The 24,291-nt window shown below is 54.9% G+C and overlaps 1 protein-coding gene across 1 annotated transcript; it reads right to left on the minus strand.

Annotated features, from left to right (window-relative positions):
- Positions 1–8,718: 8,718 nt before the first annotated feature.
- LHX5 (LIM homeobox 5) lies at positions 8,719–18,559 on the minus strand. Its single transcript, XM_004053947.5, has 5 exons — positions 17,983–18,559; positions 15,779–16,002; positions 14,784–15,061; positions 13,913–14,078; positions 8,719–10,245 (listed from the first exon to the last, which is right to left on the minus strand). Exons 1-5 carry the CDS (start codon positions 18,153–18,155, stop codon positions 9,878–9,880), a joined length of 1,209 nt encoding a protein of 402 aa, XP_004053995.1. The 5' UTR covers positions 18,156–18,559; the 3' UTR covers positions 8,719–9,877.
- Positions 18,560–24,291: the final 5,732 nt, after the last annotated feature.

A 24,291-nucleotide genomic window follows, 5' to 3' on the forward strand; every position in this document is an offset into this window, starting at 1 on the left:
GCATGCAGCATGGTGCCTGGCCTCAAGCATCATCTTTACTATTCCCTCATTTGCATTTTTCTTGAAGCTTTCAATGCCGTTAGAAAGAAAATGTTATCACCACTCTAAATGGAGAAACCGTATCACTTCCCAGAATTAGATACTATGTGTGGAAATAGATACAATGAAAAACAAAACAATATCATTACACAGTTACTAGCTTCTGCCCACCAAGTCTCCAAGCCTGAGCCTATGGTTGCCTGGATAAGCAAGTGTTAGAGAGCACTTAAGACATGCTAAACCCCACAGAGAGTCTCCTTAAAACAATCGGAAGTCCTGAAGGAGAGCTGGAAAGAGAGCGACTTCCGCACGGAATGTTAGGCATCTCTGAAAATACCTGGTTCTCCATGGGTACCCGTCCCACACTTCAGGAAACCCTGCCTTGGTGGGAGTATCACATAACGAGGCTGATCTTTATTTCAGGGACCACCCCCGCCAAAAAAGCTTGCAAAGCAAACTCTTTCTTCAGCAATATCTGCATTCAGACAACCTGCAACTGGTATTATAACACAGACTCTCAAACACCCTTCGTTAGGCACGGGGGTTCGTGTTTAGCTGGGCTTGAGTCTTCCTTAAATCCCCAAGTATAACAAAACTGCATTTTGTTTCCTTCAGATTTTTTTTTTTTTTGAGACAGAGTCTGCTCTGTTGCTTAGGCTGGAGTGCAGTGATGGGATCTTGGCTCACTGCAACCTCTGCCTCCTGGGTTCAAGTGATTCTTGTGCCTCAGCCTCCCGAGTAGCTGGGATTACAGGCGTGCGCCACCACCACGCTTGGCTAATTTTTGTATTTTTAGTAGAGATTAGGGTTTCACCATATTGGCCAGGCTGGTCTTGAACTCCCCACCTCAAGTGATCTGCCTGCCTCAGTAGGGAATACAGGTGTGAGCCACCACGCCTGGCCTTTTCTTCATTTGTTTTGTTTTGTTTTAAGACGGAGTCTCTCTCTGTTGCCCATGCTGGAGTACAGTGGCATGATCTCAGCTTGCCGCAAACTCTGCCTTCTGAGTTCAAGTGATTCTCCTGTCTCAGCCTCCCAAGTAGCTGGGATTACATGCGTGCACCGCCACGCCCAGCTAATTTCTGTATTTTTAGTAGAGACGGGATTTCATCATGTTGGCCAGGCTGGTCTCAAACTCCTGACCTCAAGTCGTCCGCCCACCTCAGCCTCCCAAAGTATTGGGATTACAGGTGTGAGCCACTGTGCCTGGCCCTTCTTCATATTTTAATAAGGTAAAACATAACATAAAATTAACCATTTAAAAATAAACAGTTCAGAGGCATTTAATGCATTCACAAGGCTGTGCAGCCACCTCTTCTGTCTAGTTCCAGAATATTTCATCACATGGAAAGGAAACCCTGTATCACTTTAGTAGCCACTCCCTATTCCCCTCCCCCTACCCCTTGGCAACCACCAATCCACTTTCTGCTCCTATGGTTTTACCTATTCTGGATATTTCCTATAAATGGAATCCTATAAGGTGTAATTTTCTTGTGACTGACTTCTTTAAATTACTGTAAAATTTTCAAAGTTCATCCATGTTGTCTTTATCTGCATTTCATTCCTTTTTATGGCTGGATCGCATTCCATTGTATGGATAGACCACATTTTGTTGATCTTTAATTAGTTAATTAATTAATTATTATTATTATTGAGACAGAGTTTTGCTCTGTTGCCCAGACCGGATTGCAGTGGCACAATCATGGCTCACTGCAGCCTCGACCTCCCAGGCTCAAGGAATCCTCCTATCTCAGCCTTCCGAGTGGCTGGGACCACAGGCACGAGCCACCATACCCAGTGAATCTTTGTGTGTGTGTGTGTGTGTGTGTGTGTGTGTGTGTTTTTATAGAGATGGGTTTTTGCCATGTTGCCCAGGCTGGTCTCAATCTCCTGAACTCAAGCAATCCTCCCGCCTTGGCATCTCAAAGTGCTGCGATTACAGGCATGAGTCATCATGCCCTGCCCACATTTTGTTTATCTATTCATCTCCTGATGATGCATTTATTTTTATTTTTATTATTTTTTTAAGACAAGGTCTCACTCTCATGCAGGCTGGAGTGCAGTGGTACAGTCACAGTCATTGCAACTTCAACCTCCTGGGCTCCAGTGATGCTCCCACCTCAGCATCCTGAGTAGCTGGGACTGCCACCATACTTGGCTAACTTTTAAATTATAAATTTTTGATTTTTTTTTGTAGAGATGGGGTCTCAGTATATTGCCCAGGCTGGTCTCAACTCTTGAGCTCAAGTGATCCTCCCATCCAAGCCTCCCCAAGTGCTGAGATTACAGGCGTGAGCCACTATGCCAGCCACATTTCTTTTTTAAAAGATGTCAGATTATTCTCCACTAGGCCTTGACCTCTTACTATGTGTCAGATCCAGTCTTTTTTTTTTTTTTTTTTTTTTGAGATGGAGTCTTGCTCTGTCACCCAGGCTGGAGTGCAGTGGTGCAATTTCAGCTCATTGCAACCTCTACCTCCTGGGTTCAAGCGATCCTGCCACCTAAGCCTCCCGAGTAGCTGGGATTACAGGCACACACCACCACACTTGGCTAATGTTTTCTGTATTTTTAATAGAGATGGGGTTTTACCATGTTGGCCAGGCTGGTGTTGAACTTCCGATCTCTAGTGATCCACCTGCCTCGGCCTCCCAAAGTGCTGGGATTGTAGGCATGATCCACTGCACCCAACTCCCAGTCTTATCTTCACAGACCCTATACTTTTTCGTTAGGCAGCATGGGTAATCTTGAAGTATATTCTGAAAAGTCATAAACTGCATGTTTGTCCAGTAGGCTGTGAAGTTAGCCTTTGTTTTAAAAAATGTTTTAAGCACTTCCTCAAAGAAGAAAATGGAATAGATAATAATGACAGCATCCAATGAATGACCATTGTCATGATTACTATATTATTAATATTATTTCATTTTTGTGTTTATTACTCAATGGCCGGCTCTCTAACAGGCACTGTGTTTAGACTATGACACATATGGCCTTATTTAACCTTTACAATGAAACTTGAAGTTAGATGTTTTTGTGTTGTTTTTATAGGGCCTTGCAAAGCTGAGGCTCAGAGATGTTGTGTACCTAATGTGAGGTCACACAGTCCCTGGTCTCAAGTTGCTCCCAGCGGTGGGATGGAGACACAAACACAGTGTGGGTTGAGGTGTTGCAATGGAGGAAGACATGGACAGGAATGCTGCAGGTGCCCAGGAGGGCATCACTAGCTCAGCCAGCTACTTCCTCTACACTTACTCAGCTAGACCACAGAGTTGGAGATCTCAGCTGTTTCCAAACAAAGAAAATTTACACCATAAGGTTTTCCTGCAGTGAACAAGGGATCATGGAGAATCTGGTTGTGATTTCCAAGCCAATGCTCCAAAAATAGAGTGTGCACACAGGTCCCCTAGGAGCTGTGCAACCTGTGGTGTGCAGTTCTGGAGTGGGGCCTGAAACGCTGCGTTTCTAACCAGCTCCCAGATGATGCCACTGCTGGTCCGCGGACCACACTTTGAGTAGCAAGAGGCTAGTAGATATGAATCCTGATCCCAACTCCTCTGTAAACTCTTTGTGGGACTTTAGGCCACTCTCTTGCCCTTCTTGAGCCTCAATTTCATTCCCTGGTCAGTTCTCTGAAGAATAAATGAATACCAGCTGTGGTGTCACTTCCTGTGTGCTTGTCAGAAAGCCATGAGCACCTGCTGGGGTGAGACATTTCCTCCCCAAGCTCCCAGGAACCCATCAGCAGGTGCTGGGGGGCAGGGGCAGGTGAGGATGGTTCTGAGCTCTGGCACAAAATTCAGAAAGAGGAAGCCAGAGGTGGTGCTGGCCTGGAGAAGCGGCTGGAGAGGTTTCCGTTCATCACAGAAATGGCCCATTTGCAATGATCGGTTACCCAGGTGTTAATAATGCTAATGGCATAGGAAGGGTAAACTTGGTCACTTGGCTGAACAGAAGAAATATGCAGAGAGGTGCTCGAGTTTCCATAAATCAGCCGTGTGCAGCGCTACGAGGGAGGCAGGACTTAAAATTCTGGTCAGGAGATGGGTATTCTCATAATCCAAGCTGGAGAGGTAATTTATTCTGTTTATATCTTTTTACTGCACGACAAGGCTTGGGAGCAGGCGCCCTCCACAGCCATTCTGCATTTTAAATATTAGTCCTAAGCACAGTGGGTCAGCCCTCGTGCTCTGCGGGGTGTATATCTCGGGGCAGGAGGACGGGGACAGGGACAGGGACAGGAGGAGAGCATGCATGACGGGGGTTGGAGTACGTGTGGTTTAACTGTCCAGTGTTGGCCAGAATTATAGCCTAGGGGCAGCAAGGGGACAGGCGAGGTCCCCCTTTTTCCAGTGCTGGAGGGCACTGGCAGGAGAGCCTGGCTTGCCTCTTTGCCTGTATGCCCTGGGATGTTTTTTTCCTCTCAGAAATCTTTTATTTTTAAGAGATAATAAATACAGGCGATGAAGATAGAAGGAGATGAGCAGATACATTAATGGAGGAGGAAAGGGAGGAGGGTGAACATGGAGAAACCAGACGTCCTTATGTCTTCTGACCTCGGCAATGTTCACGATGCCCTCTGCTCTTCTGGCTAGCTTTGTTTAACCCGGGAGGAGGTTTTAAGCAAAAGCCAGTGAGGTTATTCATTAAGCCCTTTCTTAAAGAATCCCTTTTTATAGTAGCTGAATTTTATTCATTCACTCATTCATTCATTCATTCATTCATCCATGTAGTTACTAGAATCTGCACTGGGCTCTGTCCTGGGTCCAGGGACAATGTGGGCTCTTGCAGCAAAAGTTCTCAATTCAAAACCGGGCTTTGCCACTCCCTGGCTGTGTGACTTTGGTCAGCTCACTTCATCTCTTGGGGCTCATTCTCTCCTTCTGCAAAGTGGGAAGAACAATGCTTATCTCGAAGGGACATTGTGAGGATTGGATAAGACGCTGGCCAATGGGTTTGGAGACAGGTGGCATCATGTTGAGCAGCGGTCTTGCATGTTTGGGAGGTGCCAGAATCTCTTGGGGAGCTAAATGTGAAGCATCTTGGGCCCCACTCCAGAGGACAATTCAAGCCATAAGTGGTGGGACCTGGGGCTGCAATTTGCAGCAAGCATTGTCCTCCGATCATACTTTGAGAAAATGGTTGTGGATGCTGAAAGACAAAAGTCTCTTCCCAACTGCTCCCCTTCCCCACCCAGCCTTTCTCAGGAACTGCCTCCTTAACAATGTGCACCCGGTATCATGGCTGTACACCTGCAGGGGCACTGTGCCAGGGTTGGGGTGGGAGAATGTCTCCTCCCAGAGCCCCTGGGCCCAGTAAGCACTTGGGGAGTTAAAATGAGCTCACGGGAGTGGGAGTGAATTTGATGTGAATCAGGCCCTCTCTCTCCTCTTGTCACCCTCCATGGAAGCTGGTGTGTGTGTGTGTGAGAGAGACAGAGAGAGAGACATGGACATGGGGATGTAACCCAGGCCCTAGATTTCCTGAATCTTGGCGACAGGCTGAGTCACTTCTCTTCCATCCTCACCACACCCTGTGGAGGAAGTGATGTTGAGAGTCCATTTCACAGGTGAGCACACTGAGACCCAGAAAGGAGACATAGTGACAAGAAAGGGGACATAGTGAGCAACCTCCAGTTCCTCAGCTAGGTAGTGTCCTGGATCCCAGAGCTCCTGCTCTGTTCTGCCTCCATCCCATTCTCAGGTAACCTAGGCTGCCAACCCTCTTCACTTGTGAATACTCAGAGGAAGGAATGATGGGGAGTGTGTCCACAAGTACTCATCATGCAGAAATCATGGCATCCCTCTTGGAACCTGGCTTCTGGAGCCACCCTCGGAGATCTTGATGGGGCCACCCAAGGGTTATTTAAGTCCCTGACATAAAGGGGGACCTCTTCCTCTCCCAGTTCTCCCAGACTGAAGCTGTGAGTATTTAAGGGGCAGGTATATATCCTGTGTACATGTGTGTTAGCATGTGTGCAAGGACATGGTGTGTGGGTTTTTGTGTGTCTACAGGGGTTAGACATATTGTAGGTGTGTGCATTTGTGTACACAAGCCTGTGGGTGTCTGTTAATGTACATTTGTGTGCATATGTATGTAGATGTGTGCGCCTACCATTGTGCCCTTGTCTGTATTTGTATGTGTCTCTGTGTGCATGCACAGCTGTGTGTCCATGTGGCTGCTTTGTGTGTGTGTGTGTGTGTGTATCCATATGCCTGTGAACATGCATCAGTATATGCTTGTGTTTTTGTTCGTGTACATGTATTTGCATGTGTAAGTGTTCATTGTGTGGGCCCATATGTATCTGTCTGGTGCATGTGTGTGTGCATGTGTGTGCCTGTACCTGGAGAAAGGGGCAGAGGGCTTGGTTCTACTGCAGTTTCTCATTCTGTAGCCTCACTCTGCTGCCTTCACTGAAGGACACCTCTGGGTCTAAGCGTCCTAGCTGGGTAGGGGCTGAGGGGGGTCCCTGGACACCATGGAGCATGAGCAGTAGGTGACTTGGCACACCTATGGGGGCTCTTCCTGCCACAGATTTAATCTTCTCTTTCTCTCCTCCTAATCTTTCTCCCTTCTCTTCCTCTTCCTCTCTCCCTTATTCCTTCCTTTTCTCCTGCCTCCCTCCCCTCCTCTTCCTCTCTTTCACCCCTCCTCCCCTCCCCTCTCTCCCCAACCTCTATCTCCCTGTCACAACCCTGTTTGAGGAAGGGGTGAGTCCTCTCCTCCCCCTAGCTTCGCTTCCCCCATATTGCTCTGGTGCAAGTTCTAAGTGAGCCCTTCTGAAAAGTTCACACATGCCCAGAAAGCATTCAGGGACCCGCCAGAGATGAGGTCTACCTTGCAACTTCTCTCTTGGCCTCTAGAATCCGTTACAGTTAGGGCACCATAGAGAAGTAGAAACACAACCCAATACATGGGTTTGAATCTCAGCTTTGCCACTTCCCAGCTGTGTGACTTTGGGCCAGTCCCTCAACCTCTCTGAGTACCCTGAGGGGGCCAATAATACCTACCCTGATACACGTCCAAGGATTCAGCTGCAAGGATATTCTGATGTGGTTTAAAGTGGTGAAACATTGGAAACAAACCCAAATATCCAATAATAGAATGGATTAAAAATAAAACAAAAACCATAAAAGGATGGCTCAGCCATTGAAGAGAATTTTAAGCAGTGACTATACAGAATGACATAGCTCTGTCTATGAAGATCAGTTTATACATCTGGAAGCTATTGCTGAGTGAACCAGAGCAGATGACCACATATTGAGTATAGGGTATGATCTCTAGTTTCAAAATGAAAAAACAAAACAAAACAAACAAACAAACAAAAAACAAAAAAAAAACAAGAAAAGAAAAAAGAAGTCTGAAAGAAAATGCATCATCTAGATTTCCATAGTGCTTGAGATTCTGGGTGGTGACATTTTCTTCCTTTTGTTTATCTGAGATTTCTAAATTTTCCACAAGCAAGTAGCATTGGTCTGATAAAGACAAATGTGCTGTAAGGAAAGAAAAGAAAAAGGCGAGGCACATTGCATGATTCTTGTGAGGAACACATAAAGAAGAAGGGCAGAAGAGTGGGGCTCTGAGCGTGCGCCTGTCCCATGGTGGTCTGTTCCCCACCTTCCCCTGCTGCAGCTACAATGGGCCTGCTTCACTCACCCCGAGCTTGGGTGAAAAGTGATCCCAATGCAGGACACTCTTCTATTTATTTTTACCTCCCTCTCCTGCTTTTCTTTTCTTTTTTATCTTTTCTTTCTTTTTTTTTTTTTTTTGAGACAGTCTTGCTCTGTCGTCCAGGCTGGAGTGCAGTGATGTAGTACCAGCTTACTGCAACCTCCGCTTCCCGGGTTCAGGCGATTCTCCTGCCTCAGCCTCCCAAGTATCTGGGATTACAGGCGCCTGCCACCATGCCTGGCTAATTTATGTATTTTTAGTACAGAGACGGTTTCACCATGTTGGCCAGGCTGGTCTTGAACTCCTGATCTCAGATGATCCACCCACCTCAGCTTCCCAAAGTGCTGGGATTACAGACATTTGAGTTGGAAGGGAATGTAGGAAGCACTCTCTCCAACCCCTGCTTTTGCAAGTAGGGAAACTGAGTCAAAGAAGGAGAGTGACTTGTTTTAGGTAGTGGCCTCAGGCCTCCTAAATCTCACTGGACACTCTTTCCCTCATGCCTTTACCTAAAGACAAGCATGCACTGCATAAGATTTGCAGAGCACAACAGCCTCACTTTGGGGAGGAGGCGCACTTCAGTCCTAACATAGCCTTGCAGATAACCAGCATCAGCTTACCAGCCTGCTCTTTTTTTGGGCCACCAGAAATTACACGGGGGAATAGTTAGGAGTGAAGTTGTAATTCTTTTGATGTGCTGGCAACAAACAAATCACACATTCATTCATTCATCAAACATTCTGAAGACCTACTATATGCTGGGCAGGCCTGTGTTAGAGCAGGGTATTACATAAAGCATGGGGAGATACGGTGCCTGGCACGTAGTAGCTGTCAAAAGAGGACAGTCACTTTCATGAACCAGGGAGTCACTAGAAGAGCTCCCCCTTTGGGTGAGCAGAGGTTTTTGCATCCATCAAGGGTTTAATGTCAGAGACCAGAACCAGGGAAAGGAATGGTTTCATTCGCTCTGAGTCATTATCAAGGTAGGGACAAAAAAAGAAAACCACACAGCGCTGAGGGAAAAAAGATTTTTTTTTTATTAATCTTTCTTTTTAAAAAAAGTTGATTTTTTTTGTTTTTTGTTTTTTTAGGTAAACCTCTTTCTGCTTCCCCTCCGTCACTCTGCCCTACCTCCTCTTAAAAATATAAAAATGTCCAACCCCGGATAACTAGAGTACAATAAATAAACAGTAAACACAAAAACATACTTTATTTGTTTCTTCTTTATACAAAATAAGGAAACTAGAAGCGTTCAACGTCCAAAAAAAGTATAATATTGTACATCCTGACGGCCCAGCCTCCAGGCCCCGGGCAGGGAGGGTGGTCTGTGGGTCTGAGCCCAGCAACCCTGGCGCCCCACCCAGGGGGAGAGCAGGATGTGCGCGTGTTCGAGTCCGGCCTGCTCCCTCGGGCTCAACATATACGTCAAAGTAAGGAAGAGCGGGAGCTGGACCCGGCTGGCCACGTCCTGACCCACAGCCCTCTTCCTAGAGAAGCTGACCTTGAGCCTCAAGATTGGCCACCAGGGAGCGCCAGCGTGCAGGTGGCTCGGTCTCCCTCTCGGTGGCTCCCGGTTCACGCGAGTTCCTCGCTCGCTCTCCGTCTTCTCCCTCTGGCTGACGCTGTCTCTCCATCTCTTCCTCATCTTGCCCCCCTTCCTCTCCCTCTCTTTCAATCTCTCTCCTCCTTTTCTTATCATCTTTTTTTTTTTAAAGACGGGGAAAGCACAGCGAGAAATAAGATTACAAAATGCCACTCGGATTGCAGAGAGAGGGAAAAACACCGTCTCCGACCCTTGGCCTCACCCTCTCTCAGTCCAAAGAGGTGGCGGTGGCTGGGTGCGTGGGTGGGGGCCCGGGGAAAGTCTAGAGCGTGCTCGAAATCTCTTGACCCTCCGGAGTACTGACTTTGGTCCCAAGAAATTGCTCGAGGTTGCTGGGAGAGTACTGGCGGTGGGCTAAGGCTCCTGCAGAGCCCGGGGGGTGGAGATGGGGGTCGGCCCCCCCTCGGCGCCCAGCCGAGGAGCAGCTGCCAGTTGAGTGCGGACCCGAGAGAGAACCCCCGAGGGACACCCACGTCTCCCACCGCGTCCGCGTCGGGCGTTTTGGTTTCAGGAGGCTGCTTCGGGGGGGGGGGCCCCCAGGGGCCGAGCGCGGGGGGCGGCCCGGCGGCCTTACCACACGGCGGCTTCGTTGAGCTCGGGGTTGGGATGCGACAGGGGTCCGCTGTAGCCGCTGGTGCCGCTCATTGGGAAGGGCGGGCTGGGCCCGCCGCTGAACACCTCGCCGGGCATGGGGTGCAGCGTGCCCGGCAGGCCTGGCTCGGGGCTCGGTGTGTCCGGGTGCGAGATCATGTCGGTGAACCTGGGGTTGTCCGCGGCGTGCGGGCCGGCGAGCGGCGGTTCCAGCGCGCCCAGCGGCGTCGAGCCGGGGCCAGAGGCCGCTAGGAAGCTGGAGTCGGCCGGGGACTGCGCCTGCGAAGGCGGGCCGTGCGCGAAGAAGTCGTAGTTGCTTCCCGGCGCGTAGTAGTCGCCTTGGTAGTCTGTGGAGGGGGAGCGGGAAGGAGACAGGGCGCGGTGAGAGAAGGCGAAGTAGGCGGGGACCCGGGACCCGGGGAGGGGACCCGGGCGGGCTAGAGAGGGGAGCGCGCGACACCGACCCAAGGTTAGAGATACCTGCGGAGGCCGGCGCCCCTTGAGACGGTGGACGTCGCAGACCCACGGGGAGGGTTGGGGAGACAGACAATGAGAGATCTCGAAAGGGCAAGAGACTCAGACTGCCAGAGACCACACACAGAGACGGGAGAGACTCCGAGACCGTGGGGGACACACGCGGCAAAAACTCGGAGACTTCAAAGTCACGGGTTCCCTGACACCTAGAGATGGAGAGAGACAGCGGCGGCCAGAGACGCAGAGACAGACAATGATTCCTAAGTGTCTTAGGGTCGGTGAGAGACACAGAGATGCGGGACGGCGAGAGACAGACGGAGAAATCGGCAGAGGGGCAGAGAGAAAGGCGGAAAAGAGACCCAGAGACGCGGAGTCCGCGGCTGAGACCCGAAAGCCCGAGACATCGGAGGGTCGCGGAGGAGTCGAGGAGACGCAGAGAGAGGAGAGACGGCCGCGGTTAGAGACACGCGTGGAAACCCCCGGGGGCGGCAGCGAGGGAGTCAGGAGTGAGCCCGAAGATGGAGAGAAGTCGATGCGCCCAGAGAACGCAAGACGGTGGATCAGAGATGAGTCCCAGGAACCTCCAGAGAAGCGGAGGCTGACAGGCCCGGGGAGAGGAACCGGGCAGGGACCAACCAGCGGACAGAGCAGAGCGCGAAATGGTTGAGACCGGGAAGCGACCTGGCCGGGGGAAACTGGATCCGGGCCGCGGCAGGAGCGACTGGTGAGTTGGGCCGGGCGGGGCGGCCTTGGCGCCCTAAACTCGGTCCCTGCGCCCCACCAACCCAGTCCAAGTCCTTCGCCTCGCCAAGTACGGCCTCCGCGTCGATCCCGGTGAGACCATTTGTACCGGCCTCGCCTAGCCTGAGAAAGAGAAAACTGAGCTGCAGCGACTTGGGAGAGGGGGAGGAGGACACGAAGATTCTCTGGGTCATGACCAGAGCTCCGCGGGCGCCTTGGGGTAGAAGCTCGGTCCTCCAGCCTTGCCCCGGGTTGGTTTTGCCAGCACCCCCAGGTTCTGAAGCATCTGAGGACATTGAGACCTTTTGAGAAGCTGGTGATAGCTATGGGCTCTCTCTCGAGGAAAATGCAAGGGCGAGAATTTTGCCCATAAATTCAGGAGGTGCAGGGACTCCGGATTGCAAACCCATTCTGCCTCAACAAATCTGCATCAACTCTCTGACCGCCCCACGTAGCCCCTTTTCCGGAACCTTCGGGATATCCTGCCTTCCCCCACCAGGTGGGGCCCTGAAGGACTGAGGTGGGGGACGTCACGAAAGGACCACCTTGTTCCAGGCACCCGCTTTGTACGGCGGGAAAACCAGCGAGTCCAGAAGCCTGAGTCTCTTCTGCAAATCCACTCCCCCTGCTGAGTCCTGGGATCTCAGTCAAGGGGCGAATTCCTGATGCCCCCTGCCACCCTCTTCCCTCTCCAAACCCTGAAATCTGTCCAACTCGGGGGTGTCTGGAGGCGTGGCTTGGAGGCAGTTTAAGCAACAGCTAAAACGGTTGCCAATTACTTTTTAAAACCATTAATTTAATTCTCCCCGAAAGTGAAGGGGAAGATGGAGAGCGGCAAATTTGGAGCCCCAAAGGGACAGGGATGGGAGACGGCCGCGGCCCGCAGCGAGCCGGAAAACCAGCGAAGGCCGCTGCCCCCGCGCCGTGCGCGCCGCCTCCGCCCATATGGCGGCCGGGCCGGAGGTAATTGGAACAAACGCCGTCTGAAAAGGGCACAAAAGCCGCAGCTGGGGCTTTGTCCGCGCTCCCACGGGGAGCCGCCGGCCCCGCCGCCCGGCCCCTTTCTCGCCCGCTGCCGGTCGCCACCGCCGGGATCTCCCAGCGCGGATTAGGCGGGGCTGCCTCGCTGGGAGCTGGGGAGTCTTCCCCATCATTCCGGGGAACGAGGGGCCCCCCGTGTCCAGCTCCCCACCTCATCCAGCGCGCAGGGAGAGGAGGCGGTGGGATAGGTCGGGGCGGGGGCGAACTGGTGGTCCTCGGGGAAACCTTGGTTAATTATCCAGGCGGGGAAAAATTCCGGGCCGGTACCGCCCCCACTACCTCGCTGCTCCGGGCCCAGATTTTGTAGGGAAAGAGGCAAATTTAGGTGGAGAGAGTCGGTGAGTGGAGACTCCGGAAGACACGCCCACCATCCGGGCTCTCCAGGGTTGGGGGTCTGTCCAGGGTTGGGAGGCTGGGGCGCTCCAGCCTGAACCCTGCCACTGCCTGGGGTCTCTGCCCTGAAAAACACAGCCTGGCATTTTGCCCACAATTTCTAGGGGCCCCGGTCGGGTCTCAAGGTCTAATCCCCCCTCAGGCTTCCGGATGTGCTGAGGTTAGTGATGGGGTTATCTTCCCTTCCCTTCTGCGTCTACCTGGGTGCCTAGCTCCTGCCTTGCCAACACTGCCACTGAACCCACTTTCTAAGAGAAATTGCCTCTTCCTAACCTGCGTTACAACTCAGAAGTGCAGATGCCTCTCAGACATAGACAGTCCTGGGGTCTCTCCAAATTCAGAAGCTTCAGAACAGAAGAGGAGAGGTGCTTTCTTGAGCCCTCAGCCCTGGGAAGAACAGGACAGTGAGCTTGGTGAGCTCAAGCAATGCGGCTCAGGGTAAGGAGCTGAAAAAACCGGATAGGAGGAGTTGGGATGGCTCACCAATCCAGTGTGAGGGAAGTGAGAGGAGGAAAAGCTGAGGTGGCAAGGGGACAGCTCACCCCAGGCCCAAGCCTGGTACCATCATCTGAAGCCCTTTGTAAACTGGGGCTCCTCGCTCTCTGCAGCCCCAAAGACGGTGGAAATCTGGGGTTGGCCCAACGCTTGTACCCCCAAGTCTGTAGGAACCCCAGGGGTCTCGGGGCTGGAGGGTGGACTACAGTCCTGCCCAGAGCAACTGCCGGCATTTGGGCTAACACTGCCAGATGCTGTGCGCACACACCCCGCCACATGGAACAGGAGTTGCTGCCTTCGATGCTAGTGAGCAGGCGGCTTGGAATGAATCCAGACCCCCATCCCCTCCCCTCACACTACCCTCCAGCGCTCGGAATCCACCTCATGCCAAGTACAGCAGGCACAGGGCGGCAGGAAGGCTGTGCGTCTGTCCGCGGGGGCGGCATGCATGTGGATTTGCCAGTACTGGCCTCAGTGTGACTGGTGGGAGTGTGCGCGTCTGTGGAGTTGTGTCTCCGTGAGTGTACCTGTGTGTGAGAGGGTGGAATTTACCTGTACGTGATCGTGCTATCGTGTCTAGACGTGTGTCCCTGGAGTCTCTGAACGCAAGTGTGAGTGCACCTTGTGCCCTGCGTGGGTGAGTGTGTCACTGTATCTAGTGTGTGCTTCTGTGTGCATCACTGTATGGGTGAGACCATGTATCTGATTTTGTGTCCAGGAGATGTGGGTGAGTGTACATGTGTCTGTGATTGTGTGTCCAGCGAGTGGGCGATGTTCTGGAGCGGCGGAAAGCGTGCTGGCCGGGACCCTTCGCCCTCAGCTCCCGGAATAGGGCAGGTGCGGAGCAGCGAATCCCGGGGCGCCCCTTACCTCCGTAGTAGGTGTACGGGGTGGACCCCAACATCTCAGACTCGTCCAAGCGGCCGCCCAGCGGACGCATGCGCCGCGGACTCCGGAAGAAGGCGTGCCTCCGGGCGCCTAGGGCGCTCAGCTGTTTCATCCGGCGTTCTTTGGACCGTCGGTTCTGAAACCACACCTGGGACAGAGGAGGGGCTGTGAACCCAGGATCAGGAGTGTCCTCTCCCCCCCTCTTCTCCCTTCCCTGACTGGGCTGCCCCTGCTGGGTCCTTGCGCCTCTTCCGCACCAGGACTCCCCCGAGGCGGGGCCGGGCCGGATTAGGCCAGGAGGGGTGGAGAGGGGCTTCGGCGAACCAGCCAAGGGTGAAGGATTTCGCGGACCCGTGGGGCGACTCATAAAGACTTGGGCTTCCTGGTCCCCGGCTCGCCCGCGGCCTGACGGCTCTATAAAGGCCTCCCTCCCGGCACGGCTCTCGCCTCGGCCCCTCGGCTCCGGAGCCAGCCTCTGGCCGTTTGTCTGCCCGCGCTTCGGCGCAGGGAGGGAGGGGGCATCGCCTGTTTCTCTGCTCGAAAGGTGGGAGGTAAAGAGGGATCCCGGACCCCAGAGAGGCTTACAACCTTCCATAAGCAAGGCGGGGGGCGGAATTCAGAGAGGTAAAGTGACCCGCCCCCAAATCGCAACACCAGGAGGACAGCAGGGCTAGATGGAATCTTTCGGTTCACAGTCCCCGACCTCGGGCGAGTGCCCCACTCGGGCGCACGGTCTGCTCCCAGACCAGAACCAGGCGCGCTCGTAGCCAAGGAAGCTTGGCGGGAGACTCCTCCGAGGCTCCCGGCTCCCAGGCCAGCGGGGCTAAGGAGCTGTGCCCGCCCCGGGCCGCACCTGGATGACGCGCATGTTGAGGCCGGTCTCCTGCGCCAGCTGCTCGCGGATGTGGCGCGTGGGCTTGGGCGTGGCGGCGAAGGCAGCCTTGAGCGTCTCCAGCTGCTTGGCCTTGATGGTGGTGCGGGGGCCGCGCCGCTTGGTGCCCGAGTTCTGCTCCTCGTTCTCGTTGTTGGCCGTCTCCTTGTCCGACGAGGTCGAGTTGTCCGTCTCTTTGGGGTCGTCCTGCAGTGCGTCCTGGAGGTCCGGGGACAAACTGCGGTCCGTACAGGATGACACTGCGGGTGGACGGATCGGGAAGGGGACAGCGGCGTCAGCGACGGCCAGACGCCTCTTCAGTCCAGTGGCGGGTTCCCGCCGGCCCAAGCTACGGCCTGCCCAGGCTACGGCCGGCCCCGCTGGATTCCCTCCCAAACCTGCGACAGCCCCTCCCCCAGGGACCCGGTGCCCGCCCACTCTCTCCAGGCGGGGCTGGGCCTTTGGAGGGGCGCTCTTAAGCCCTCTCCGCGCGTCTCAGCTAGTACCTGGGTAAGGGTAGGGGGACGCGTACCCTCTGGAGAACTCCCACTTTCAAGGAGAGGGGACAAGGAGGGCACAGATTCCCTTGGGGCTTGGATCTTCCTCTCTCTTCCCTCCTCTCTCCAGACCTCAATTAATGTCCTTCCAGTGCATCAAGAAATTACCTGGAGCTCAAATGACACATAAGGGGGAATTGTGCGCTTCCAAATTAGGGGAGGAGGGCAACTTGGAAAAGGCTCCTGAATTGGAGGAGGTTGAGGCCGAGCTGGCAGGTCTCAGATCCCCTGTAAAACCTGCTCCAAAGCCACTTCTCTTCTCTAGCCTCTAACCCCCTTGCCTTGCCCTAGAACTGCCTGGGGCTGATGAGCTCCAAGCTCAGCACAGACAGCACACCGGGGGCCAAGTAGGGAGTGCCAGGCTGGGCACGGTGGGAGGGTGCTAAGGCCTAAGGCTAGTGAGGGGCCCAGGCTTCCTACCTGAGTTGAGGCTGCCCTCCTTGAGGCTGGATGAGCTCAGGTAGTCGTCTTTGCACACGAACTTGTTCTCGTCGATGACGTAGAGCTCCTCGCCGGTGGACAGCTGCTTGTTACACACCATGCAGGTGAAACAGTTGAGGTGAAAGACTTTGCTCCGGGCCTTGCGCACCAGGTCGCTGGGCGAGATGCCTTGCGCGCAGCCGGCGCATTTGGTGCCAAAGCGCCTGTGGACACAATGTGCCCGTCACTGTGGGGTGGGACTGCATCCAGCCCTCCCCAGCCCCTGACCTCTTCCCACCCGACCTGGCTTCGGTGAAGTCCCCATTTCCATGTCTGTCAAACGGAACCCCAATCCTGAGCGCTCTGGCCAGAGCGGGAGAAGTGGGACAAATGTCCTGAGCTGCTTTTGGGACTGGGACTGCCATGCCTCCACTGGGGCTTTTCAGACTCTCCTGAGCTGGGAAGGGGTGAGCAGTGGGTGCAGCCTTCAGCCAAGAAGAGAGCCCAGAGCACACCAAGATGTCCTCCCCCAAACCCAACCCCTGCCAGGCCTGCCTGGGCTGCTCCAGGCAAACTCAGAGTCCATGAATGATTTGAAGCCAGGCGGGGAGGGTTTGGGCCACTTGGTGGCTTTGCCTCCTGGATCCTTTCTTGTCTGCTGGTGCCTAGCTAGGGCCAATCTGCCTGGCTGGCTGAGCCTAGCCATGAGGTGGGGAGCCCTTCTCCTAGGCTGGAAGGAGGAAGCAGAAAGGAGGGAACCTTCCACTGATTTCCAGTACCAATGGAGAGGCTTTCCAATCCACCGCTCTGGGACCCGCTGGAGCTAATCAGGAGCTGTGGACAGCAGGGCCTCATAGTGATGGACCCTAGAGAGCAGGGATGAGTTTCAGCTCCCCTAAACCTCTGGCCTGGCAGGCAGCAGGGGAATGTGAATAGAGGACAATCATAGACCCTGCAAGGCCAGGACAGGAATCTCTCAAATCCCCGCTTTCCCGCGTTCCTGATCTCATTCCTTTTCTTTCTTCTTTGAGCTCAGGGAGAAAGCCAGCCTCCCCTGAAATGGGAGATGGGTGAGGCTCAGGTTGGGGGTGGGGTGGGGGAGGACCCAGGACTCTAGGGACCCCACATCTACTCACACCCATGTCTCTAAACAGGGTGAATTTGGGTGACATTGATGTAGTGAGGGCATTAGAAGCCATAAGTCACTTTTGGCCTTATCCGGCAGCATAATTGGCCATATGCACCTTATCAAAAATCATTAGGTGCTTTGCAAGCACTGCTACATTAGGGGCATCGGGCCTCCGGGTCCAGGGAGTTAACACGTGTAAAGGAGCGGCTGACATTTTCTCCCATTCAAATTCCCAGTGCGGAGTCGCTGGGGCCGGCAGGCTGCCTTTCTCTATGGCGTGATTCACGCCCCCCTTCCTCAGCGCGGGGAATTCCTGTTCACAAAGCCGGCTCTGGGTGCCCAGAGGAAACAGGCAGGGCTCAGCTGCCCCAAACTCCACTGGCTTCCAGGCTGGGGAAACTGAGGCCCAGAGAGGTGATCTGCCCTGGCCAGCCAGAGGGCCCACAGGGGTGGGGGGGCTGGGGAGGTGCCACAGCCCAGTCTAGACCCCAGAGGTCCTGATTCTCAGCCTCGATTTCGTTTCTGCTTTTCAACATGGGAGGAAATGTTTAAGGGGTTGGGAGGTGGGTGGGGGAGGTTCTCTCCTCCCATCACCAGGGGAGACCTTCCTCGCTGGGCCCCCTCTGGAGCTGAGAAGTTTCTGTTTGGGATTGCGGCCGATGGGCTCACACATTCTGCCTGGAGCGAGAAGCCTTCAGGCGTCTCTAACTCATGCAAAAATCCTTCCTCTCTCTCGGGACGGGGCTTGAAGCTTCTGTCTTGGGGTTGCAGCTGCTTGGAAGGGGCGGAGAGGAGTGGATAGCAAGTTTGTCAGGGCTTCCTCCCTCTGCCCCGCCAGCGCTCTGAGCCGGCCTCGAGCCAACGTGAGGCAGCGAAGCAGCGTCCTTCTTCCTCCGCCTGGGCTCGGGACCTTTCCTGGACCAAGGACAGGAGGAGAGCAAAGTGCTGCCCGCTCCCCATCTAAGCTTGTGATCCGGGGAGGCTGGGATGGGGATGGGGGTCTCCCCTTCCCCAGCGCCCCAGTGGAGCGCGCGCAGGGTGGGCGCGCAGGCAGCAGAGCGGCGCGGCCTCTTACCTGAAAAAGTCATTTTTGCAGTAGAGCTTGCCCTCGCGCGAGAAGCACTTCTCCGAGAGGTTGGTTTTGCACTCGCAGCACTGAACACATTTGATGTGCCACGCGCGGTCCAGCACGTTCAGCAGAAAGCGGTCGAGGATGGGCCGCTCGCAACCGGCACAGTGCACCATCATAGCCCCGCGCCCCGGCGGCTTCGGCCGCCTTGCCCTCCCTTTGGGCCCCTGGCCCTCGGGCCTGCCGGGCCCTCCGCTGCCCTTCGCCTCTTGTCTCAGCAGCTGCAGGGCGAGTCTGGTCCGGACCAAGACTCAGCCGGTCAAGTCCTTGGGCAATCGCTGGCCTGGCGCTGGGCTGCCCGGAGTGGGGTGGTGGGGGGCGGGTGGCGTTCACAACCTCATGCCACGGGACGCACGCCCCGGCGCCTGTTCCGGGCTTCCCCAGGTATCTCGGGTGGCTGCTGGCTTCGGCGCTGCGGAGCGGCTTTCCCCGGTGGCGGAGGCGCCGGCACTTTCCCCCACTTTCAAGCGGTCCGGATCCTCATCTTTGTCTGGTCGCCGCGTAATTCGCGCATCCTTATTCAGATTTGGTGACGTGGCGCTGCACGTAGGGGGCCCAGCGGCCAATGGGCGCACCGTGGCCATGGCAACCTCTTAAATTTATAGCATATCTAAATTGGCTACAGCGTTGCGGTCCGGACAGAGCAAAAAAAACAAGGCATCAGTATTGTTGAGTATTAGCTTGTACCTGGTTCGGAGGCTAAGTAAGTATTTACCTTCCAGTTTGGGGCTGACGGGGCGGGGGCAGCGCGAAACGAAAACTGCGTCTCTCTTCCTCTCTCTTTCTCCTCACAAATATTTGGGGGTCACGGGTTGCAAGGCCTAGTCCGGGAGGTACCCCTGCCCCCTTCGCCATCCCTGGAACTTGCAGAAGTTGCCCCATGCCCCACACCTCCCTCCCCTTCTCCAGCCCAGCCAGCCCAGATTGGGTTCCCCCACCCCCGCGCCCCCTCTGCGCCCTGAATCTGCGTCAGCGCGGTTCTCCCGGCTCCTGGTGCCGGCCCCGGCTTCTTTTTGTCATACACGGGGCTGGGGCCCAGCCGGGCCTTTCTCATGGAGAGAGCTAGTGGAGACCGCGCGGCCTGGGTAGTTTTCCCCGCCCGGCTGCCGAGCCCAGGCCCAGGCCCAGGCCCAGGGTGGGGAGGCGGGGGAGGAGGAGGGGTGCCATTTGGCCTGGTCCCGAACTCCAGAGTTTCAGGCCTGAGTGCGCTGCTCACGGGGCTCAGAGGAAGATGTGGACAGGGGGGAGATTCAGGGTGGACGGGTCTTCCCGCAGACAGCTCGGAGGTGGCACTCACCACGTCTCTCCTTTCCTCGCTGCACCTTCCAGATTCCAGGTCAGCCTGTGGGGCACTGTGGTGAGTGGGTCGTACGGCTGAGGCGGGGGACACCAGCTACTATGAGAGAGCTGTTTGTATTCACGCCGTGCGGGCTGGGTGTGCAAGTTCGTCCCCTCATTGGGCGCAGGAGAAGCGGCGCACGTGTGTTCCGTGCTCGGCAAGGCGCCCAGAGTGTGAGGAGAGAGAGTGTGTGTGTGTTAAGGGGGAGGGGGGATGTTGGCAGGTGTGCGTGAGGAGGGGGTGTGTGCGTCTGAGTAGGAGAAGGGACCAGGCCTCCTTTCCCCTGGGGCCAGCGTGGCCACCAGGGCTCCAAGTTGGGGAAGCCGGGAATGGGCAACCAGGATTTTCGTTTCGCTTCTGGAAAGGGGGCTGAGGGAGTAGGGCCTGGGACCAAGGGCTGGAGCTAGAGGGGTTTGTGCCAGCACTTGGCTGTGAATGTTTGTTTGGGTGTGTTTCCTGAGCTTGTTAGTGTATACTCGCTGTTTGAGAATTCCATTTTTGTGTCTGTTTATTGTGTTAGTACCATCAATCCTGTGAGTAAATTTCTGCGTGCGCGTTTTCGTGTGTGCAGATTCGTGTGTTTGTAATTGTGTATGATCCTGCTAATGTTTGTGTTTATCACTGTGTGCACTTTAATTTTTGTTGGTCTGTGCCTATGTGTGTTTGCTTATTTGAGGACGCATAAATGTGAGGGTGTTTTCGTGTGTACGCGTGCATTCACATAAGAGTATTTGTGTCTGTGTTTGCAAGCATTGATGTGAAGGTGTACTTTTAAAAATCTGAATGTGTGTGTTTGTGTGTAGGTGAGGGCGTGCATGCTTGAGACCCTGTGTGTATGAGACTGAGCTGGCTTGGTTGTGTTTGTGAGTGCAGAATTCTGAAAAGCTATGTTTGTGCACCAGTCACTGTGTGTGTGTGCCTGCAAATGTATTTGTGCAAACAGTAGTTTTTTGTTTATGCAACTCCTGTAGGCTTTTGTGTGTGTGTGTGTATGTGTGTGTGAGGTGGTTATGTTTGTATTTGTGTTTGTGTGTGTACTCTTAGCTGCGCTTACCTTTGTGGATTCGGAGGTTGAGGGAGCAGGATTTGTGGATGCCTGTGTTGGGGCTCAGGGATGCCCACTTGTCCCCTTTCCTCTCAGGCCTAGCACTGTCCCCCACAGTATCTAGGGGAGGTGATCTTGCTAGGGACAGGGAATTGGTGAGTGCTGGTTACAGAGTGGAGCAATGACTCACCAGTCAGCCCGCTGGAAAAGGAATCCCTAACCCGGGCAGCTTCTGCTTGTTGGTGCTGTTACCTGACCCTCTAGCTTGTCAGGGGACAGGCATCTACAGAGCATAGTAGTAACGCTGGTTAGAGCCCAGCTCAACCAGGAACAGGCAGGATGAATCTCACTTGGCCTCCTAGGCTCGGCCATGAGAGACTTCAAATGGAACTGCAGTTTCTGGCAGCACTTGGCCCTGCCCGCCTGGAATTAAAGGATCCTTGAGCTCTGGCAGGGGCAGAGCTGGAAAGAAATAAGAACCCGGAGAGGAGAGAGGTGCTCAGGCTCCCAGCAGAGGTGAATTGTGCTGCCTTCTCCGTCTTTGTCTCACTGGGCTTTTTCTGTCTCTCCCGAGTTCTCGCCACATCTCTGTTTTCCTTTCTGTCTCCGTTTTTCTCTTATGCTCAGAATCTGTTCTCTTTCTGTTTCATTTTCTCTTGGTTCTCCCTTGTTTTCTTTCTCCATTTTTCTCTCTTTTTTTTTTCGTTATCCTCCCCTGGCCTCTCTGCTGGAGCTTCCAAATCCAGCATCCGACTCAAAGCTGAGATGAATGCTCCTTATTTTGCATCGTGCAGATCTTGGGGTGTGGGGGGAAGACTTGCACCCCCACCACGTGCTTCATGATCATTCAGAACCTCCATCCAACCACTTTCTTCTCTGCTCCAGACTAGGCACACTGAGCCCATTCTCCCTCAAACCCCACAAAATATGCAAAGTGCCCTGTCTGGTGTGTGTTTCCAGCCCAGGCTTTGCCCACCCACTGGTGGTGGCTGGGGGCCTGTGTACCCAGCTCTATCTGAATCTCAGATCCACTAGTCCTCATCTCCCAGAGAGCTTCAATGCATAGCCAGGCTCCAACAACCGTGTGGCCAGGCCGGGGAGGTCGTAGGAAGAGGGAACAAGATGAGAGCAGCCCTGAGTAGGGATGAGCGTCAGTTACCTGGGGCTGGATGTTTGGTTGCAGGAGATGAGGACTCTGTTTCCAGAAGCCCTGGTCTGACCTTCCATCTCTTGTAGGGGAACTTACCGATCCTGCCCTTGTTTCAGTCCCCTAGAGTTGCGTTGGGGGCCTCATCCTCAGTACAGCTCAGCCCCAGTTCGAGAACTCCCTGGACCTGGGCTCAGCCAAGCTGCCCAGAACCCGCCCGGCCTTCTCTAGCCCACCACCTTCCCCGGTGCACAGCATCGGAAAATGCCAGCAGACCAGCTATTAGACTCATCCCGCCCTAACAGCGCTAACAGATGGCGACCAGGCAGCGAAATCCCCTCCTATATGTAACTAATAAACCGCTTGTGTCTTAACAGGGTAATGCATGGAGACGCAATGTCACTTATACAAGATGTTGATGGAATTTACTATATAAAAATCTTCCTCCTAGAGTAAAGAGTATCAACATTACAACTCGACAGACGGCGGCGGGATAAGTAAAACAGACAAAAGACAAACAAGATAATAATCTGTTTCCAATCACTTAAGCCCTGTAGAGTTAGTAATATGCGGTTTGCATATTCCCCCTTGAGTTCGGTAATTAATTACGGGCGAGGAGGCGCACACTAGCCTGGGGTGGGAGTTTTGAGGAGCGCTGAGCTGGGGCGTGGGGGATACCTCTCTCGAGTTCTCCAGCCCGGGACACCGGGCAGCGGCCGGAATGAGGGCGCTTCCGGAGGTTTGGAGCTGACCCACCAGCGGGTTGAAGAGGTCGTTTCAGTTGCACCTCCCTATTCCTCACCGGAAAGCCTCCGGCTTGGGAGATTCTGCAGCCAAGCAGGAAAGGGGGTCTTCTCTGGCAGCCAGTGTCTCTCCTGGCTCCTCTTAAAGCATCCTCTCCTTCGAACGGCCGGGAGTGGCAGCTTTATTGGGAAACGCGCGCTCTGGGGGCCCGGGTGGCTGGGGGGACCGGAGAGGCGCGCGCTTTGCCCACTTCTCTTGGTGGCATCTTGTGCGACCCAGCCCGTCCTCTCCCGACTTCGATCATTACCGCTCCCACCCCAACACGCATACTCCCCCCACCCCACCCCCAAGAGCCAGCGCGGCTTTAACATTAAACAAACGCAGCGAGCGCCTCCGAGCTGCGCTCTCGGCCGGGTCTGCGCGGCGGCGGCGGCGTTACAAATTGTAAATTTAAATTGCTCGCCGGATTCATTACCTCCCCTCTTTGATTTCAGCCAGCCGTGAAAAATTATACTGGTGTACCACTGAGAAACTGTTTTGCCGCAAAGAGCCTACGCCTAATCACTGGCTTTCTCCCTCCGACAAAAGTGTAATTATTTTGTTTGGGGTGTAAATATAGGCCGCGCCTCGCACACACACTCAGCGTCCCGCAGCGCCGCAGAGCGCCGCCCGCCGCCGGAAGGAATCGGGCCCCCGAGTAGGAGCGGGCGTGAAGGCTGAGCCCCGCTGTCTGGAGGCCGGAGGAGAGCGGCTGGTGTGGCGCTCCGGCGAGACCCAGCGAGCCCAGCCTCTGCCCTCCGCAGTTCGGGTTTGCCCGAGAACCTCGGGACCGCGCGCTCCCAGGCGGGCCAGACAGGACGCCGGCGGGGTGCAATGGGTGCTCAGGCCTAGACATCCGGGCAGGGATGCGAGAGGGATGGCGGGGGTGGGAGTGGGGTGGGTGGGGGGGGTGGTGAATTTTCTGGGGAACCCTTGGGGGTGGCCGGCTGAGAGCGGCCCGGAGCCCAGGCGGGGAGAGTGTCCTGGCCTGCGTGGAACCCTGGGAGGCGGGGGCGTCGTGGCTGGTGTGCCCCACTGGCGCTAGGCCGTGGACTGCTTGGTTTCCAGAACATCTCTGCGGGGCGCAGGGCCTTCCTGTCAGTTGAATCGTGCTCGGCTTAATTAACGGTCTCGTTAACTGGGCAGGCCCGACCCGGGACGTTTAATCAAAAAGGCAGGGAATTCCTCCTCCCTCTCTTCTCTCCTCCTTCCCTCCCTCCCTCCCCCTTCCCTTTCTTTTCCTTTTCGTTTCTTCCTTCCCTCCCTCCCTCCTTCCATCCCGCCCTTCCTTCCTTCCTTCCCTCCCTCCCTCCCTTCCTTCCTTCCTTCCTTCCTTCCTTCCCTCCCTCCCTCCCTCCCTCCCTCCCTTCCTTTCTTCCTTCCTTTCTTCCTTCCTTCCTTCCTTCCCTCCCTCCCTTCCTCCCTCCCTCCTTTTCTTCCTTCCCTCCCTCCCTCCTTCCATCCCGCCCTTCCTTCCTTCCTTCCTTCCTTCCTTCCTTCCTTCCTTCCTTCTTTCCTTCCTTCCTTCCCTCCCTCCCTTCCTCCCTCCCTCCCTTTCTTCCTTCCCTCCCTCCCTCCCTTCTTCCTTCCTTCCTTCCTTTGGAGAGCTGCAGGAAGTGGGAATTAAACAATGGCATCTCCCACCAAGTTTACTCCCTGCCCAATCTTCCTCTGCATTCACCCCCCAGCACAGGAAAGCAGGGCTCTGAGTCTAAACTAAACCCCAGTCCAATATCCGGGCTGGAACTTTAAGGGGGCTGCCTGTGGGACCCGGCAGGGGTGGGCCAACTCTGGGTCAGACTTCTGGGGCTGTAGCATCAGGGGCCCCAGCTAGTGGAAGTCCACGGGGCCTACTACCCCTCGGGGGACAGGCCCTGGATCTTGGGGGTTGGAGCAGGTGGAGAGGGCAGTGGCTGAGATCCAGCCTCCAAGTGAGTGTGT

The sequence above is a fragment of the Gorilla gorilla genome, chromosome 10 (genome assembly GCF_029281585.2).
Source record: "Gorilla gorilla gorilla isolate KB3781 chromosome 10, NHGRI_mGorGor1-v2.1_pri, whole genome shotgun sequence".
In the NCBI taxonomy this organism is placed as follows: Eukaryota; Metazoa; Chordata; class Mammalia; order Primates; family Hominidae; genus Gorilla; species Gorilla gorilla.

Excerpts from the sequence above, each read along its gene's own strand:
- LHX5 (XM_004053947.5), bottom strand. The coding sequence starts at position 18,155 with ATGATGGTGCACTGTGCCGGTTGCGAGCGGCCCATCCTCGACCGCTTT. Across the intron at positions 15,062-15,778 it reads GGAGGGCAGCCTCAACTCAG|TGTCATCCTGTACGGACCGC; the intron begins GTAGGAAGCCTG and ends GTCCACCCGCAG. Across the intron at positions 14,079-14,783 it reads TCAACATGCGCGTCATCCAG|GTGTGGTTTCAGAACCGACG; the intron begins GTGCGGCCCGGG and ends CCTCTGTCCCAG.